The sequence below is a fragment of the Lycium ferocissimum genome, chromosome 1, assembly GCF_029784015.1.
Source record: "Lycium ferocissimum isolate CSIRO_LF1 chromosome 1, AGI_CSIRO_Lferr_CH_V1, whole genome shotgun sequence".
Taxonomy (NCBI): Eukaryota; Viridiplantae; Streptophyta; class Magnoliopsida; order Solanales; family Solanaceae; genus Lycium; species Lycium ferocissimum.
Genome location: NC_081342.1, coordinates 16944813 through 16962627, shown reverse-complemented (window position 1 = coordinate 16962627; position 17815 = coordinate 16944813). Strand labels below are relative to the sequence as shown.

The 17815-nt window shown below is 35.2% G+C and overlaps 1 protein-coding gene across 3 annotated transcripts; it reads left to right on the top strand.

Annotated features, from left to right (window-relative positions):
• The first annotated feature begins 443 nt into the window (after positions 1–443).
• On the top strand, positions 444–13096 carry LOC132050552 (rab GTPase-activating protein 22-like). 3 transcript variants are annotated; one of them, XM_059441867.1, is made up of 12 exons: positions 444–640; positions 1461–1567; positions 2337–2432; positions 6867–6970; positions 7906–8171; positions 9896–10018; positions 10100–10188; positions 10582–10687; positions 11692–11789; positions 12051–12314; positions 12388–12471; positions 12788–13096. In XM_059441867.1, exons 2-12 carry the CDS (start codon positions 1475–1477, stop codon positions 12800–12802), a joined length of 1338 nt encoding a protein of 445 aa, XP_059297850.1. In that variant the 5' UTR covers positions 444–640; positions 1461–1474; the 3' UTR covers positions 12803–13096. The 3 variants fall into 3 exon arrangements, with proteins under 3 accessions (XP_059297850.1, XP_059297832.1, XP_059297840.1); XM_059441849.1 differs by lacking the exon at positions 444–640 and adding an exon at positions 647–791; XM_059441857.1 differs by lacking the exon at positions 444–640 and adding an exon at positions 737–758.
• The last annotated feature ends 4719 nt before the right edge of the window (positions 13097–17815 follow it).

Here is a 17815-nt window from a genome sequence, read left to right as displayed (position 1 = left end):
TTGGTAAACATGGTTGGTAAATATATCTACCATTTTATGAGTCTTTTTTTACAAAATATAAATTTATAGGTCAAATTTTATATTTAGAAAATTTGAAATCATGATTTGAATCCCAAATCATGCGTTTTTGGACAATTTGGGATTTGAAATCATGATACGAAGTTGAAGTTGAAAGTTTATGCAAAATGCATAAACAAACGCCGATTTGAAATCATAATTTCATATCGCATGTCGAAACGCCTACTTATTAATCTAATGCAAATATAATATATTTATTCTTTCACCAAAAAATGAGGCTAATCATTTTATATTTTCATTATTTATGTCCTCTCTTCATATATAATTTCTAACAACCTTAAAAAATCCCATTCTTGTTTCAACCATAAAATATTTTCATTAAAAGGGTAAAAAATTGAGTGACATGGTAAAAGATTTTTCAGGTGCAGGGCAAAACTTGCCGTTGGAGAATAACCTCAAAATTCTCCTCCTCCCTCTTGCCCCACACACACATCACATTGTAAAAATCAAATCAAAGCCAAAAAAAAAAAAAAAACAAAAACAAAAGCTTTCCTTTAAAAAAAAAAGTAAAAAATAATAAAAAAAGACAACAAGTCATTGCCTTCATCATATTCAAACACAGGTACTTTGAAACTTTCATATATCATTGCATTTTAAATTCAAAATCTCTATATTTCTCATTGTGGGTATTCGTATAAGTTGAAATCTTGGTGATACGTATTTTGTTGAACAAGACATGGGTAATTCTAATTCTATTGCCTTCATGAAAGATGGTAGGTTATGTGTTCGATGAACTGCCTGAAAAATCATATATGTTGCATATGTATGTTTTTTGTTTTCAAATGGACAAAAAAAAAAATATGGAGGAACCATTCTTAATTTAGGATTGAGGCATAGTAGATTGTTGTATTTTTCCACCTGTTTTGGTTTTATATGATCCCGCTTGTGGGATTACACTGGATATGTTATTGTTGTTTTATATGACCCCATTTGTGGGATTACACATGGTATGTTTAGCGGCTGATTCAGGATTTTTACTCAGGGGGTTCGAAAAAAATAACAAAAGCTAAATATAAAAAACTATGTTCCCTGGGGATCGAACCTAGGACCATTAAAGATAATTTTGAACACCTTGGACCACTTGAGCTAACCTTTTGCATTTGTTCAGGGTGTTCAAAAGTCAATATATCTACATAAACACGAAAAATTTACCCTACATATACATTGTTTTTTTTTTGGCCGATGGTGTTCAGGTGAACACCCTCACCTCCATGTAAATCCGCCCCTGGGTATGTTGTTTTTGTTTTGGTTTTATATGACCCCACTTGTGGGATTATATTGGGTCTGTTGTTGTTGTTGTTGTTGTTTTGGTTTTATATGACATTTGGTGTAATTATGATGGATTTTTTTTTTTGTGGGGTTTTGTGTATGGAATTTAACAGGGGGTGGTGGTGCTATGAAGAATTTGTCATCAGAGGAGTTAGATTCATATTATCCTGTTAGGCCTGAATGCCTAGCTGATGTTCCCAAGACCCGCTTTAAAGCAAGGGTGTGTTCCAACAACTCTCATTTCTTTCCTTCTTTATGCTACTTTACTCTATCTGGTTTTATTATTTGTGGTTGTTATCCATTTTGTTAATTATCTTGATATTAACTGCATTAATTGGTTGCTTTGTGCACCAGTCTGCCCTTTTTTTTATTAACTGCATTAAGCTGTCTTTTGTCCGTTTCTTGATTCGTTGACATTAATTTCTCTCGTTTGGTTTAGAAACTTATGCCATTTTCGTCTTTGTTAAGAATTATTGTCCACCCTTAAAGGGTGTAGTTGTTTGGGAGATCTTCACAAATAGGATTATTTAAGGCCGTTATTTAATTTTGGTCCCGGTTTAGGTTTTGCTAGATAGGTTGGCGGGCATAACTTTGAACAAGCGCCGGACAGAACAAGTTATGCCCTGCCCAAAGTCATTCATTTTGGTCTTATATCTGCAAAACTTTTAAAAGCGGGGACAAAAGTTAAATACCAGCCCTCAACAGAGATACTGGGTGGAAATTCTTGTAGTTGTTTTTATTTGGTCCATTGGGGGCTGCCGAATGCAAATATGTCAAATCAATCAATGAGGTAAATAGCTGAATGATGGCAGAAACCAGAGTTTTTTGGTTGACATTTGTCTTATTATTATTATTATTTTTTTTTTGATATTTCATTTTTAAGGAATAGATGCTATTATTAGTTAGCTGTTTGTGATAGCTTCAATGATTATAGATGCTTATGACACAACTAAGATCCTTCCTTGCGCTTTTTTTACACACTTGGACAGGTAGGAAAAACTCTTAGTGAAAGAAGATGGAAAGCTGCATTCTCTAAAGAGGGTTATTTGGATATAGCTGGTGTTCTTCGTAGAATACAACGAGGGGTACAACATTTTTTGCCATTGTTTCCTGTGTTGTATACCAGATTCTCATTTTTCTTTTGCATGCATGTATTTTGGAGTCAAATGTATTGCTTTAGTGGTTCATGTTTTAAACAACTAAGTGCAGCTATTAAAGATGAGCATTGGATCTTTCAAATAAGCAATTGTTATCTAACGGCTTAATTTTAAATTGTGATAGCACTTACTTGCTTCTCATAGGGACATTCCATTTCTATTGCGTATCCGTGTACATACATCCATATCCGTATCCGTATACGTATTCGTACTCATTTACCTTTCGTATCCATTTTTCCATTCATACTCATATTGATATCATATACATTACATATACATGGTATTTACATAGCATTTACATATACTTAACATATTCGTACTCATATTGATGTCATATACATAGCATTTATATAGCATACCCGACCACGAAGGTTCGGTGTTTCACGTACACAGCCTACCCGAGCTCGGGGTTATCCGTACCCAACTACGGTGGTGAGCGCGTAAGATTATATATATATATATATATATATATATATATATATATATATATATATATATATATATATATATATATATATATATATTATACCCGGCCATATAAACTCGGGGTTTCATGGTAGCACACGCGTGGGCACGTATACATATAAGCTCATAAGCATCTTTAGCAACATTACTATCATCGTTCATTACGTCTATCCTTAAAGGATTACACGTCATATAAGGAACTTAGTACAATCGTATCATATCGAGGATCATAAGCTTAGTAGCTTTTAGAGATGGGATCATTGGAGAACATCATAAACTCATAGAAGAATAGATATTTGGCCAAAGAACCATGCCTTATGAAAGAAGGGTTAGTATTACATACTTTTCCGTTCAACTATTCTATCACTTGCACGTCCCCCTTCAATGCTCACGTTCTACCTTCATTAGAGTTTATACTAGCATTAGATAATCGATAGCTTAGCATACTTGACTAAAGCTAGAGAAAATTGGACAGCATCTCCTTTTTTTATACAACTTCCTCTATATCATATATCAACTCCCAAACATCATTAGTAACATTCACAATATCATCACGATAGCCTTTATTCACCTATATTATCCTTACTTCTCAATTCACTTCAAATCATCCATATTCATGGTCATATCACACAATTACGTTCATTTATATACAATGTCGATCCCATGTTCTCAATATCATTTACAACATGATTATAATCCTAATATATCAAGAATCATAATTCAATCCAAACATAGGTGGAGTGTGAGAGGTATTGGATGGAGCCTCATTATAAGATTCACCTTCTTATATTTGTTGGTGGCTCATGCTTTCGATCCGCCTTTTCGGTCGTAGCCTTGCCCTAAGGCTTGTAGCTTTTCTCTTTGGTGGCGTCACTGAAATCATAACGCATAATTAGCGAGGAGAAAATCTTATAACATGGCTCTATCGCACGATCTAATAAGAAGAAGAATAGTCATTTTTACTAAATGCCCTCATCCTGCTTGTTTATAAGTGTGTGCGCACTTCGCCCCGTAAACGAGACTCTATCGGACACGGCTCGTACACACGCCCAAAGACGGAGCTGCTCGATACCACTTTTGTCATGATCGACTAGGGGGCCATGACGGGTACCGGAGCTACGGGCACCTCTCATTACACTAGTCATCGTAGTCATTACGAACACGTATAACTCGAGGCAATACATGGATATACATCGTTCCTCGCGGTACAAAAATGAGATACAAATATACGATGGTGGATTCATGGACCATCTACTGCGCGTACGTATATACGAGCCTCTCTAAGTCTTTGCGGACATAAGGACGGGATAGGACCGTCGTACCCAAATATGTACACAAAGTGATGTATCGAAATAACACCTCCCGAATAATGGTGTGCTCGCGTAAATCACCGATCGCTTCTATGAATGCGGGCCACCTCCACGTCTACTTGTGGGCATGAACACGCGTCGAAAAAAAGGACGTCGGTACGAACATTGTGCGAGTATGTAAGGCATAAACAATAATAGAATATCGATCAAATAGGGAGACATCAAGTAAAGAACAACTTTGTGTTGAATGGCACTTAAGGCGAATAATACATGCTAAATTACATTTTAAACATCATCGTATCATGTATGCATATATAAAGCGCCCGACCATATAGGTACGGTGTGATCATCGTGCTTAGCCCGCGCGTCCGAACTCCCGCGTGGGGTAAACATCTCATCGCCAGCTAGTGGTGTCCGCCCGTGCCCGCTAGACATGTTGTATATGCCGCTCGCCTTAGCGGTGTCTGCCCGGCCATCTAGGCACGGTGTGATCTCATCATCATGTACTTATCATGATGCATGCATAAGAACTCAAGGATAAGCTATAACTCTATCGGGGTGACGTAAGATTGAGAATCCCCGATTCCATTATGGAGTAGTCATAATCATCACTGCGCTCGCCATGAAGGAACTAGCGTTATAAGGTGAGTGTAGCAACAATGAATATCATCAAGGAAACATTAACTTCATAAGCATATCATATCATAGGCTTTGGAATCTTTAGACATAGACTCGTAACATCATTATTATTCATCTCATGAGAAACTTTTTATAAACATAGACTCATATTTTTCGGAATGTAAGAAAGTCATGGAAAGATAAAGGAAGTCGTGTCATAGGAATCATGCCTTATGAAAAGAAGAGACTAGCCTTATATATCTTGGTGTCGCTCTAACTTATCAATTTAGCACTTTCCTCCAATGTTCACAATTCTACCTTCAAGAGAATTTGTACTAGAATTAGATAATCGGGAACTTACTTAAGCTTAAGCTAAAGCTAGCAAAAATCGGGCAGCATCTCCTTTGTTTCTACAACTTTCTCCATATAATATAACAACTCCCAAACGTCAACAACACACCCACAATATCATAATCAATAAACTTTATTAAGTTGGCCATCATTCAGTTCTCAAGCTCTGCAACAGAGTCAAGCAAGTGGACTAAAAGCTGACTTCACCTTGTATTATTATCCTATTCGAGACAGCTTGTAGTTTCCTCGTAAAGTACTGCAGTTTCTATGTATTGCGACTGTGTTCGATGTTTTAGGAATTCTGAATAGCTATAGTGAAGGTTTTATCTGTTACAAGCTGGACCAGTTGAAGATATTATTATCGTTGGTTGGGAAATGATGGAGCTGCAACAACACTCTAGTCTTATTTTGTTTTGCATTGTCCAATTGTCTTGCCACTCTCACTGTTTCTTTTTCTCGTTGCTACTCGTCATGATCCAGTTAATGTGTAGTCAATCTGATGCAGAGAGTACGTCATTTCAGTCTGGTACTTACTACATGCTCGAGATCAGGTGTTTGGACGATGCCTAAGTTATAGCTAGTCCTTTAATCAGGAGTTATTATCAGCGCAATGATGAAATAAAATGGATTACCTTTGTGACTAAAATATTAACCTCACGTGGGTAATTAGAAACTTGTGAGTGGTGTTGCACCCCAAAACCAATTGACCTTGGGTAAACTAGATCATTTTATATTACTAATTGTTCTATTTTCTTATCTATTTGTTAGTTAACGTAAAATCTTTGCAGTTGTCCCTGGCAAATCCTCATTAGTAGCTTCAATCTATAGGGGTATATATACTCCCTTATTTCAAGCTATTCGAGCATTTTAGGAAGTTACTAGCTAATGAAAGTAGGACTCTCTTTCCTTCTTGGAAAATCTAGCATGATCTCCGAGCAGCTCTTTCTACCATGGACGAATGTACTTTTGTTGGGAAGAGCTAGCTGCCTAGTAAGTTACCATATTAACCCCACAGGAAAAGGGTGGGAAAAGCCATGTTCGAAATTGTTCTTCGAAGCTCCATAAGGTATCTTCATGTTGAACTGCAGCGTCTCCCCCGAATCCAAATGATGAATGGATGCAAACTTTTATCCATGTATTGTAGAAGTATTGTCTGTTGCTTTGGGAAAACACAGCTTTTAACTTATCTGAAGGCTGAGATACTTCAGAGTTTCTTCTTTGCAGAACACTGAAATCAGAGTGTTCCACTTGTTAGATAAATATTAGGGCAAATTGCATAGAGGAAGTAAATTGGGCGGTTCAGAACATTTTCAGATCTTTTACGATGTTGACAGATATGCACTTGCTGTGATTGATTGAATGAATAAACAACCGTACCTTATAAAAGTGATTAAATTTTTTGCTGTTCTGCTGAGTGCAAAAAGTTTGACACTGTCTGTCAGCTGTGTATAACTTGGTCTACCAGCAGCACATCTGTTGAGTTTATCAGGAAGAGGGTGTGTCAATTAATTAGAGAACTTATTTAATATCCCTATTGCTGTTACTTATCAACAAGAAATATAGCTGGTAATTGAATTTTAAGAATTTTGAAGCTCATTAATTGTTCTGTGAACGCTAGGGGATTCATCCATCAATTAAAGGGGCAGCCTGGGAGTTCCTGTTGGGTTGTTTTGACCCTGAAAGCACATTTGAGGAAAGAAATCAGCTTAGACAACAAAGAAGGTAATATGAGTTATTTCAGCAATTATTAGCAGTGATAGCTAAAAGAATATAAAGTAAAAATTAAGATATGAAATAGTTATATTCTAAATTTTGTACATTTATATGCTTATAGAAAGTAAAAGCATCAGCCACAACCGATGTACTTCTATGCGATGACTTTCTCATGGTTAATAGAGCTTTTATCTCAAAGTTTAACTTTATTTAATGGTCCCTGCTGTATAGAGGTATGATTCAATATCAAGTATTGAGAAGCTAAGATGGTGTGTGTAATGCTGGTTTCTACCCTTTCTTGTAGCGGACCCCATGTCTCCTGGTGTTAAGATGTGACAATTTTTATTTCATGAGGTTACTCATTTTTATATAAAATTTAATTTTTTTTGTCTCAATATGTAATTTATTCAACTGCAGAAAAGCTCAAGGTCTTGTGACTTGGTAGAACTTTCTGTGAGGTTTGTCAAATTTGAGTACTCAAATATTCAGTTTTATATATTCGGAGGTGGTCACAGATAGTTTTCATCAACATATACCTGTAGACTTTTATCATGAGAGGTCAATTTGGATGAAATAACTCTTTGGGTAAATTATAGTATAGCCATGTAAATGCCCGTGTCTTCAGTCAAAATGTATCATATTCCTTGAATGCGTCGATTCAGTTTGAGTTCGTTTCTGCGAGAGAAAAAGAATGCCTGCTATCTGAGTCTATTTAGTTACGGACTTTGATCTTCCCTTTTCTGTAGTAATTGGTATATAACTTAGAACCAAGTAGAAGAATGGTCAGTCCAATTTTGAGACTTGTTGCCTTAAAATATAATAGCATAAATGTACAAAAGACTTAATGAAGACAAGTTTAGGGGCCAAAACGGTATGCTGAAATTGAAATGAAAAAAAATAAAAATTTATTAGTGGCATTAAATATCTGAAATTTGTATCCTCAGGGAGCAGTATGCTGCATGGAAATCTGAATGTCAAAAGATAGTGCCTGTTATCGGCAGTGGAAAATTCATCACTAGTGCTATAGTCTCTGATGATGGGCAACCTATAGCATCTGATGATGGACAACCTATAGCATCTGATGATGGACAACCTATGGAGTATGCAGCTAGTACCAGTAATTCACAAGATAATAATGATGCCATGCCAGCTGATAATGGTGATTATGACAAGAAAATGCTTCAGTGGAAGCTTAGCTTGCATCAAATTGGTTCGTAATTCTGCCACTACTTATTCTTTATTTATGTACAGCTTACCGGCATCTCTTCCTCTATTTCCATCTGTCTTTGACCATCATTGCAAAAACTTTCTTTGTCAATAACAGTCTTAAACTTTCTTAGGATTTTCTTGTTCCCAACTATTGGTGTTTGAGTTATGTATTTGTCTTAATAAGTTACCAACGAAAAATAAATAACCAATTAAAAAGAGAAGCCCCAAGGTACTGCCTATAGCGCTGGAATTATTGGAATAACAATTTTGAGAACCAAGGTTCGAATACCAGCAGAGGTGACGCTAGGTGAATTGGTCCCATCTGCTAATTTTGATAGGTGGAGATACCTGGGGTATCCGGTGGATTAATTGGCGTGTGTCAAGCTGGTCTAAATACCACTGTCATCAGCAAAAAAAGGAGAAGAACAGAAGAAAAGCACTTTTGCCTTTGTTTAACCGGTCAACATAAGTATAGTTCTGAGATTTGCAGTTCTTAGTTGTAGACAATGCAATGGATCAGCTCTTTTTAAAGATTAGCTATACCCACATACAATATATAAGATGAACTGATCAAAATAGATAAAGGGAGTGATGCATATAAAGTTGCTTCATTTTCTTAATTTTGTTGGTACATATTTGTATAGTAGTCAGAGTGTAACGCTATGAAGTTTGAGATATAGCTATAATGGATTTTGGGAAGTGGAATTAGGCCATGTTGGTGGAGGTACTTAGTTTGCAGATGTAGGAAGAGTTTTTGGATTTAGAGACTGTGATTATCTTTAGACTGTAATTCTATAAAGATGGTGCTTAGCACTGGCAAATTGTCACAAATACAAATAAACGGACCAACAGGTTTTTGGCTATAAATAGCTCTGATCAGTTCAACAATTCAACGAGGTAAGTGATTCCTTTTTCTTCGTTACTAGATGGTGTATTCTTGATGCTGAGTTGAAGAGAAACTGAGTCACTTAGAGAAATATTAAGTGGCAGTAAGAGTGAAATTCAGATCACTTAATGGGAACTGAATTTAAGTTGCTTTCAAACACAAGTCTTGATGAGGTTAATTTTAATTTTGGAGTTTTGGCTACAGTAAGCCACAGATTCTTTTTTTGAAGACATGACTGTTTAACAGCATCCATTTGCTGACTGGTCAAAAGCAGGAAGAATTTTGCGCATCACTTTGAGAAAGCTTCCTAGGTAATTGAGTTATATGCTTCCCTTCCACAAGGCTTTCTGGATATGAAATAATTTGCAGTACAACAGGAAAGCTTATGTTGGTTTTCGCTTTTCATACATAACATAAAATAAGTACCTAGAGCCTATGGTAATTCACTTCGCTTTTCTCCTTAGACCTGCCAATTGTACAAGGCTTTTTTAAGCAACAAGCACGTTGGCATTGCTTAGTTCCACTTTCTAGGTTGTTCACTTGAAAGATGGAGGCACTCAATCTTTTCTCTCTTAACTCCAAGGTATATGTTTGGAGTGAGTTGAACTTTGTAGACCGGAAAACATTTTGAATAACTGAGCAATTTTGAATGATAAAGTAATAGTAATCAACTTGATCCTAGTGAATTTACAGTGTCCAACTTCGGCTATGCATAGATTGCTCGAATATGAAATATCAAGAAACCACTCTTTTGACCTAGCTAATGAAGCTGGTGTTTCAAGAGAGACTGATTTTGCTAATGATATCTGAAACTATCACGACTTATGATGTTTATTTAGGTTTGGATGTTGTTCGAACGGATCGTACTCTTGTATTTTACGAGAATGAAGCTAATCAGGCAAAACTTTGGGACGTACTTGCTGTCTATGCCTGGATGGATAAAGATATTGGTTATGTTCAAGGTATTACGAGAGTATTAGACATTATCTTTCACTATTATCAAGGCCGTTCATCAACATCACCCTCTCATTTTATGTGAACAGGAATGAGTGATATTTGCTCTCCCATGGTGATTCTAATTGAAAATGAAGCAGATGCATACTGGTGCTTTGAACGTGCAATGCGTCGATTGGTATGTCTCTATTGTTTCTAATGCTCTATTAATGGTTATTTTTTAAGGTGCTATTATTAGAACCATATACAAGTTGCAATATCAAAAGGCAAAGGACAAAAGTAAAACACCACAATGGGCACACCAGTGTTTGAACTTTCTTAGTGATCTACCATGAATTTAACTATAAGTATATTTCAAGTTTAATGCATCTATCTTATTTCATGATTCCCTTGAAAGGTAAAGCTGGTCAGGTAAAACCTTGCATAACCCCGCTGGAAAAGGGATGTTAACTAGTACATGTATTTTTATGCTCCTTATTGATATTTTTCTTCACCCGGTGCATTCTTTTGTGCTCATTCCTCCGGTTATACCTTCCTTCTGTTTGTAACCACTCAACTTTCATTTCAACAGCGAGAGAATTTCAAGTGTAGCACAAATTCTATTGGAGTGCAATCTCAGCTAAGTACTCTAGCACAAATTGTTAAAACCGTCGATCCAAAGCTTCATCAACACCTGGGTAAGAGAGACTCCTGGTCTTTGTAAATCGTCTTAGTCACTATTTCCATGAGTGTAGTAGAAAACTGAAGATTTTCGTGACATTGGTGTTTTTCCTCTCTTACTATCTGATAATATTGTCTTGAAAGATTTTCTGGGTTTTTACTGGTGTTTTGTGATGAAAAATGATTTGGAATGTCATGAATGATAAATTCAAACGTTCTCATAGGTCTATCTGTAGGAGCCCGTCGTACCTTTTTCTGGTTATCAACTTTCATCATTTGAAAAAGACTAAAGGATTGAGAGAGAGATACATAGATGAGAGGGTTTTTCCTTCTAAAAACTGAGTCAACTTCTTAAGGGTTATAGGAGCCCGTCGTACCTTTTTCTGGTTATCAACTTTCATCATTTGAAAAGGACTAAAGGATTGAGAGAGAGATACATAGATGAGAGGGTTTTTCCTTCTAAAAACTGAGTCAAACTTCTTCAGGGTTATAGTTGGGCAGAAAGGTACAAAGGAAAGTAGTTTCAGCCTTTAACAATTGTTGTTGGAGTTTCGGACAGGAAGTAGTTTTGTCTTTTTTACATATATTGGCCTCAGTGCAGGTTAAGTCTAAAGGGTAGTCTTATTAGACTCTTGTGACCGGAAATTAACTACCTTCAGTAAGGGATTACATTGGGCTAGAAGAAATGGAGTAACAGAATTACATTCTCTAATGGTTAGATATCTCTGATCGCTGACTCAAATTACTATACCAATTTGTCATTTGGGGGCCCTAGTAACAAATCACAGTTAATCATAGTAACGGAAATCCTATGGTCCGAAAGCCTTCACATGTGCATTTCTACTTTTTTTGTAAGTGTTCGGTCATGTAAAATGCCTGTCAAATCTTGGAAATTTAATATTGAGAAAGCCACATATTACTTACTTGACTACCAAAACACGAAGGGGAGTTTAGGACTAGATTTTACTCTCTTTCTATCACTCCTTTATCTCTCTCACAACATCTATAATTGTATCGGCAGAGGAGCTAGATGGTGGCGAATATCTGTTTGCATTTCGCATGCTGATGGTACTTTTCCGCAGGGAGTTCTCGTTCGTTGATTCCCTCTATCTTTGGGAGGTGAGGAGCTGCTTTTTTTCAGTTGTAGTTGTTAAATATATATTGCAAAATAGCTGGTTTGTTGCTTTAGTTACGTTTTCTCATTCCGTGGATTGTTTAATAGAGAATGTATGCTAACCTTTTGTGTTCTAGAAGAGAAAATATTTGACATGATGGTCAATTGGAAAGGATAGTTCTTCCATATGTCTGAATAGCCAGGAGAATATGTAGGTAGTAGTTATTTCTATCTTCTGATGAATGCTATTTTTTTCTATAATCCAGGTGATGTGGGCCATGGAATACAATCCAAACATATATTCATCATATGATGACAAAAGACAACCCCTTCTTTCTGAATTGTTGTATGATGATAAACCGAATGATAAGCATAAACTAAAGGAATATGGGAAGTTTGAAAGGAACAATTTGAAAACTGGTGCGGCAGAACAGAACAGTGCTCTTGCTGTTTTCCTGGTTGCAAGTGTTCTAGAGACCAAACATAGGCGACTTATGAAAGAGGCAAAGGGCCTAGATGATGTTGTACAGGTCATCATTGTGTCTTTCTATATCTGTGTATTCCACATTATGTCTCTTGATGCTGACAAGAAAACATTTGCAGATCTTGGGTGAAATATCTGGGAATTTGGATGCTAGAAAAGCATTAGATGAGGCATTGAAGGTTCATAAGAAGTACTTGAAACAGGTAAGTCTCTTTGTCTAGTGTCTTCAACCTCTACAGTCCCCACAACCCCCCACCCCTCACCCAAAAGGAAAAAATGACAGAAAATGGAAAAAACTTACACGCACTTATACCAATCCACATTATTTTTTCATGGTTATGCTATGTATATTGGGGTGATAATATATTAATTAACCATGGTTACTGATATAAAATGGAATGTGTTCATTCGTTTGTTATAAACACTGGGTGTGGATAAAATTCTCAAAAGAACAATATCCCATACCCTTAAGTTCGCGGCACATGAAAATGACATGGTTTCTCTCGACACATTATGCAGGCTAAAAAATCGTAGTTGGAGTTGCTAGTGGTCACTGCAGCAAGCACCTCCTGTGATTAAAATCTTGTTTTCATTTTTGTTTTTTCACTTAATTTATTTTTTTGGGATTTTATCCTCTTGCTTTTTAATATTTTTTCCTTTTCTTAGAGGTGTAATTCCTCTTTGAGTTGATGATTCATGTCTGTCTTCTTTCTTTTGGTTCTTGTTCTACAGCTCTATAAGAAAGAAGAGCATGTATATAAGTTTTGATATGAAATGTACATGACATGTTTTTTGATCCAAGTATTTAATCAACTCCAGTGTCCAGAATGTGAGGATATTGTAAGCATGAAATTGATATGATCTTATGTACAATATTTTTTCTTTCTTGAAATTAGTTTCAATTGCTTTGTGGATCAAAGATGTTTCATTTCGACCACGTTTGAGACTAGAGACGTGACAAGATAATTACCCATATATTGAGTTCGAGGAGCGCTATTAAATTATTACTCTCTCCGTTCCATTTTATGTGAAAGCGTTTGTGTTGGCACTGAATTGAAGAAAGAAAGAAAGAAGTTTCAAATTCATAATCATAACTATGTCAGGATATTTCTCTAGCAATAAAATCATGTCCCAAAGGGTAAAATGATTGTAAATTTAAAATTGTGTTGTTCCTTTTTTGGACAGATAAGGATGGAAAGTGTATCCTATAAAAACGGGACAGTGGCAGTATCATTTTTGTTCTTAATGAAGCGTGATCGTACACATCTTTTGTTGGAAAAAAGAAGTTATTTTAATGGGAGGGAAATACTCTGAAGTAAAAATAATTAAAGTAGTTCAAGGAATAAGAAAGCAAAAAATCATTTTTACCATACCCTTGGAGCTAATGAAAATCCCTCTTGATTTCTAAAACTTTGCTTGAATAATACATATCACTCGAGGCATATGGCGTTCCGATCTAAAAAAAGTGCAGAATTTGACAGACTTTATTGCCATTTTCACTTAAAATTGATCTATGTTTCCAATTTTATTTTGCGAGCCAAAATTCTCCTTACTTCCGAAGGAACTGGAGTTATATCACATGGAATGTTGGGCCACTCGTTGAAGATAAAAGTACATCGAACCCATATGAAGTTTTACCATGAGCTGATTGTATCAATTGAGCAAATATAGGTTCCATCAAGATTTGCTTTCTTATGGCCTCGTTGAGAATGATTGTGATCTAGTTCATGACCTATTAGATGTAGAAGGCACTCTGGTGGGATCTATAATTGCAGTCAGTTTGATGATGATCAAGTTACTTTGCTTTTTCAGCCCGAACGGAGGAATCCCTTAGATATGATGCAAAAGGGCTCTTATTCTATCCTTCATCAGAGATTTCTAAGTAGATTTTTTTTTTTAGGTTTTCCATTCGATGCTGGATACTCATTTTGGACCCAATTAATCTGAAATTATATTGTAAAATCTCATTTTAGGAATAAAGAGCTCCCTACTCAAAAGTACTGCATTCCTGAGGCTCTTATATTGGATTTTTGAAACGAAACTCATCCTTGCAAAAAGCATTTAATTAAGCTAAAGATGTGTCTTTCAACCTGTTCTTTCATTTATTATTATCAGAAAAGGGTCAAATATATCCCGTACTATCGGAAAAGGGCTAAATATACACCTCGTTATATTTTGGGTCCAAATATACCCCTCCCGTTATACTTTCAGTTGAAATATACCCCTGCTCCTTCAAGTTGTCCAAAGTGGACATCTACTTACATGTGGCATTAACAGTTTTTGTGAGGTGAATGCCACGTGGCATGCCACCTCACAGCCCCAATCCATTTTCCTTTTTCCCTTCATTTATTCCACTACCATTGCAAATTATCCAACTTAAAAGAATCAAAATGATATATATATATATTTTTTTTTTTTGCTATGTATGCATCAATCCACAACTTCATCATGCTGATGACTTACTTCTTGCATTTTGCTTAACAGATACCAAAATATTGATTTCCGAGAGCACCATGAATTACGAAGCTACTGTGAGAGCCGTGAATGGGTACTGAATCCATTCACAACTCATAACTACCAACCAAAAAAACATGTGCAAAATTGCTTACTTACTAACCTTTGTAACACACAAAACCACATCCAAGATAAAAATTTACTTTCCCAGAAAAATGAATTAAACCGTTCCTGTAGGTGCTTTAATTCCCAAAATGGTACATGTCAATAATTGCTTACTTATTAATAAATTGGACAAGAAGCTAGTATGTTATCGATTTTCGATGACGAAAAGTGAGGTCCTCGTCTGAGGGGTTTGTTCTTGAGGACGATGAAACAGGGGAATCGGGGACGGGAGTCACGTTCTCCTTCCACCGGCGGCACTTTGCCGTACCTCCGCCAAGACCACTTCGCCGGACAAAACAGAGCACAATCCCAACCCATATTTGCAATGGTGGTGGAAGAAGAAGGTGAGGGGAGAAGTAAAATGGGTTGGGGTGTGAAGTGGCATGGCACGAGGAGTCCACCTCACCAAAAATAGATGTTCACTTTGGACATTTTAACGGAGCAGGGGTGTATTTAAATCGAAAGTATAACGGGAGGATATATTTGGATCAAAAGTATAATGAGTATATATTTAAATTTTTTCGAGCAAGTATAGGTATATGTGCCTTTTTCCATATTATTATTCCAGAATTAGGCCCTTTGGAATAATAATGTCAGCTTGTTTTAAAATAAATTATTTTTTTAAAAAAGATTTTTTCAAAAAGTAATTTTCGCGCTAAAGTTTTCTTTTGTGTTTGTCAATTAATTTAAAAGATTTTAGAAATAACAAGATTTTGATCGTTTTCAAAGCGCTTCTATTATTTTTAAAAAGTACTTTTGGATAAGTATGTTTTTTCATTCAAAAAAGTTTCATTTCTTTCAAAACACTCATTTTCTCCCAAAAGTTTGGCTAAACACCTCACTTTTTTAAATAAAGACTTAATGAAAAATAAATCTTTTGAATAAAAATAAGTTTGTGGCTAAACATTTTATAAGATTAATTACTAGTAGAGTGCAAGACTAGTAAATGAAAGGAATAGATTTCGGCTGCTGCAGATAATATGACGGAGATACAGGAAAAAAAAAAAAAACTACTTAGGACAAGGGCCAACATTATGTACAAACAAATTCAATTCCTGGTTCGCTTTCGAGTTAACTTTTATGTGAATTCTTTTTCCCTTTGTTCTTCATCTCACACTCCACATCTTATTTCACATTTGTTTACCCCAAAAAAGGTACAACTAAATTTGTTAGTGGTTTAAAGGATGCGTGAATTAATTTATTATGAATAAGTATAGGTAATAAGTAACAAGTAATGAAATCAGATAATTATAATGAAAGAATGTAACAAAATTAGCTTGGGCTGTATGAGCTCGGAGGAAATCCTTTGTTGAATATCATTCCGGTTGAACACTTAGCCTTGAAGAACTTTATAAACTTGGTACAATAAGAATAACAAAAGAACTATAATTTTGCTTGTAACTGTGAATATAAATTGTTATGCTCGAAAAAAGATGATCCATTACATTGAGTTTAAGCTCCCCTTATAGGTGATAATCACTAGCATCAAGCTGTAAATCGTGCCTAACAATGAGTAATAATAACCATTAAATGTTACTTAATTACAGAATTGTAACGTATAGCTCTATATCTGGATATCTGTTGCGTGACGTCTGATGCTTATAAATGACCCGTGACAATTGCTTCGTAACATTCACTTCGGGTTTGCATGAAATCGTTCTCTCCAGATTCAATCAAATAACATATCATCGTTCAATCTTGTTTGTTACGTGTCTATTCTACTCCGCGCCACGCATAATGCAATATTTCCATTGTATACAACATTGACATTATAAAAGCTACTTCATTATGTAGAATTTATTTACAAGTAGTTATATTAGTAACATGAATCAATACCCAAAAATATAATTATCTACCGCTACAAATTTTTTACAAGTAATTATACTAATAATATGAAATAATATCCAAAAATATAATTAAATATGCTATATATGTCAAAATCCTCGTTACTCATTTTACAGTTTTTCCTCTTCATATGATATTTTTCAGTGTTTAGTCTTCTCTAAAAACGCGAGCACATTTCATGAGTAGAAACTTAATTTTAACATTTCTATTTGTTCGTTTGTTCTTAATATTATGCTTTTACAAAAGTAGCAAACACGTTGAAAATCACTAAATACTAAAGGTGTGTTTGGAAAAATGATTTCTTGAAACCTAAGTTTGTTTTCTGAACCATTTTCTGGTATTTGGTAAGTCTTTCATAAAATACTATCCGAAAGCATTTATATGTAATATAGATAAACATTATGAGTGTGGGATGGAGCTATTGAAGTGGTTGTGTTGTAGGGTGGGGAGGAGACAATCAACGTGAAATACCACTTGTAGAACTTGTTTTCCCTACTTCTATTAGTGAGGTCATTTTCCTCATTTTAAAAAAACTTTTTTACCTAGAGAAAATATTTTCCCAAATTATGATCAACTAAACCAAATATGAAAACCGAACACATCCTAGAAGTACTTTTAGTATGTTACATATTTTTTAACTTATGCGTTAAACTCATACTTATCAAATATTGTTATATGAAATTGAGTAAATTTCGCTTAACCTTTGGGTTTGAAGAACCACAATCTTATATCAATGGCGAAAACTGAGTTGGATCATTACATATATATATTGAAAATGTCAAAATTAACATTCATTTATTATGGAAATTCACCAAATGACCTAAATGTCCTAATATTTTGGGATAAGGAAATAATACATAATTCATCTTTACATAAAATAAAGGATCTCATTGAATTAACATTCTCATGTTGTTTATTTTGAAAATAAAAAGGTGACCAATTTTTTATTGTTTGTCAATCTACCGTCACTTTCTTTATCAATTTGGAACAAGTAATATTAGCACATTCACAAAGCAAAGTTACTATCTTCTCGGCCATGACTTCATTTGCAAAGTATTGTTTTTTACTTTTTACTTCACTTCC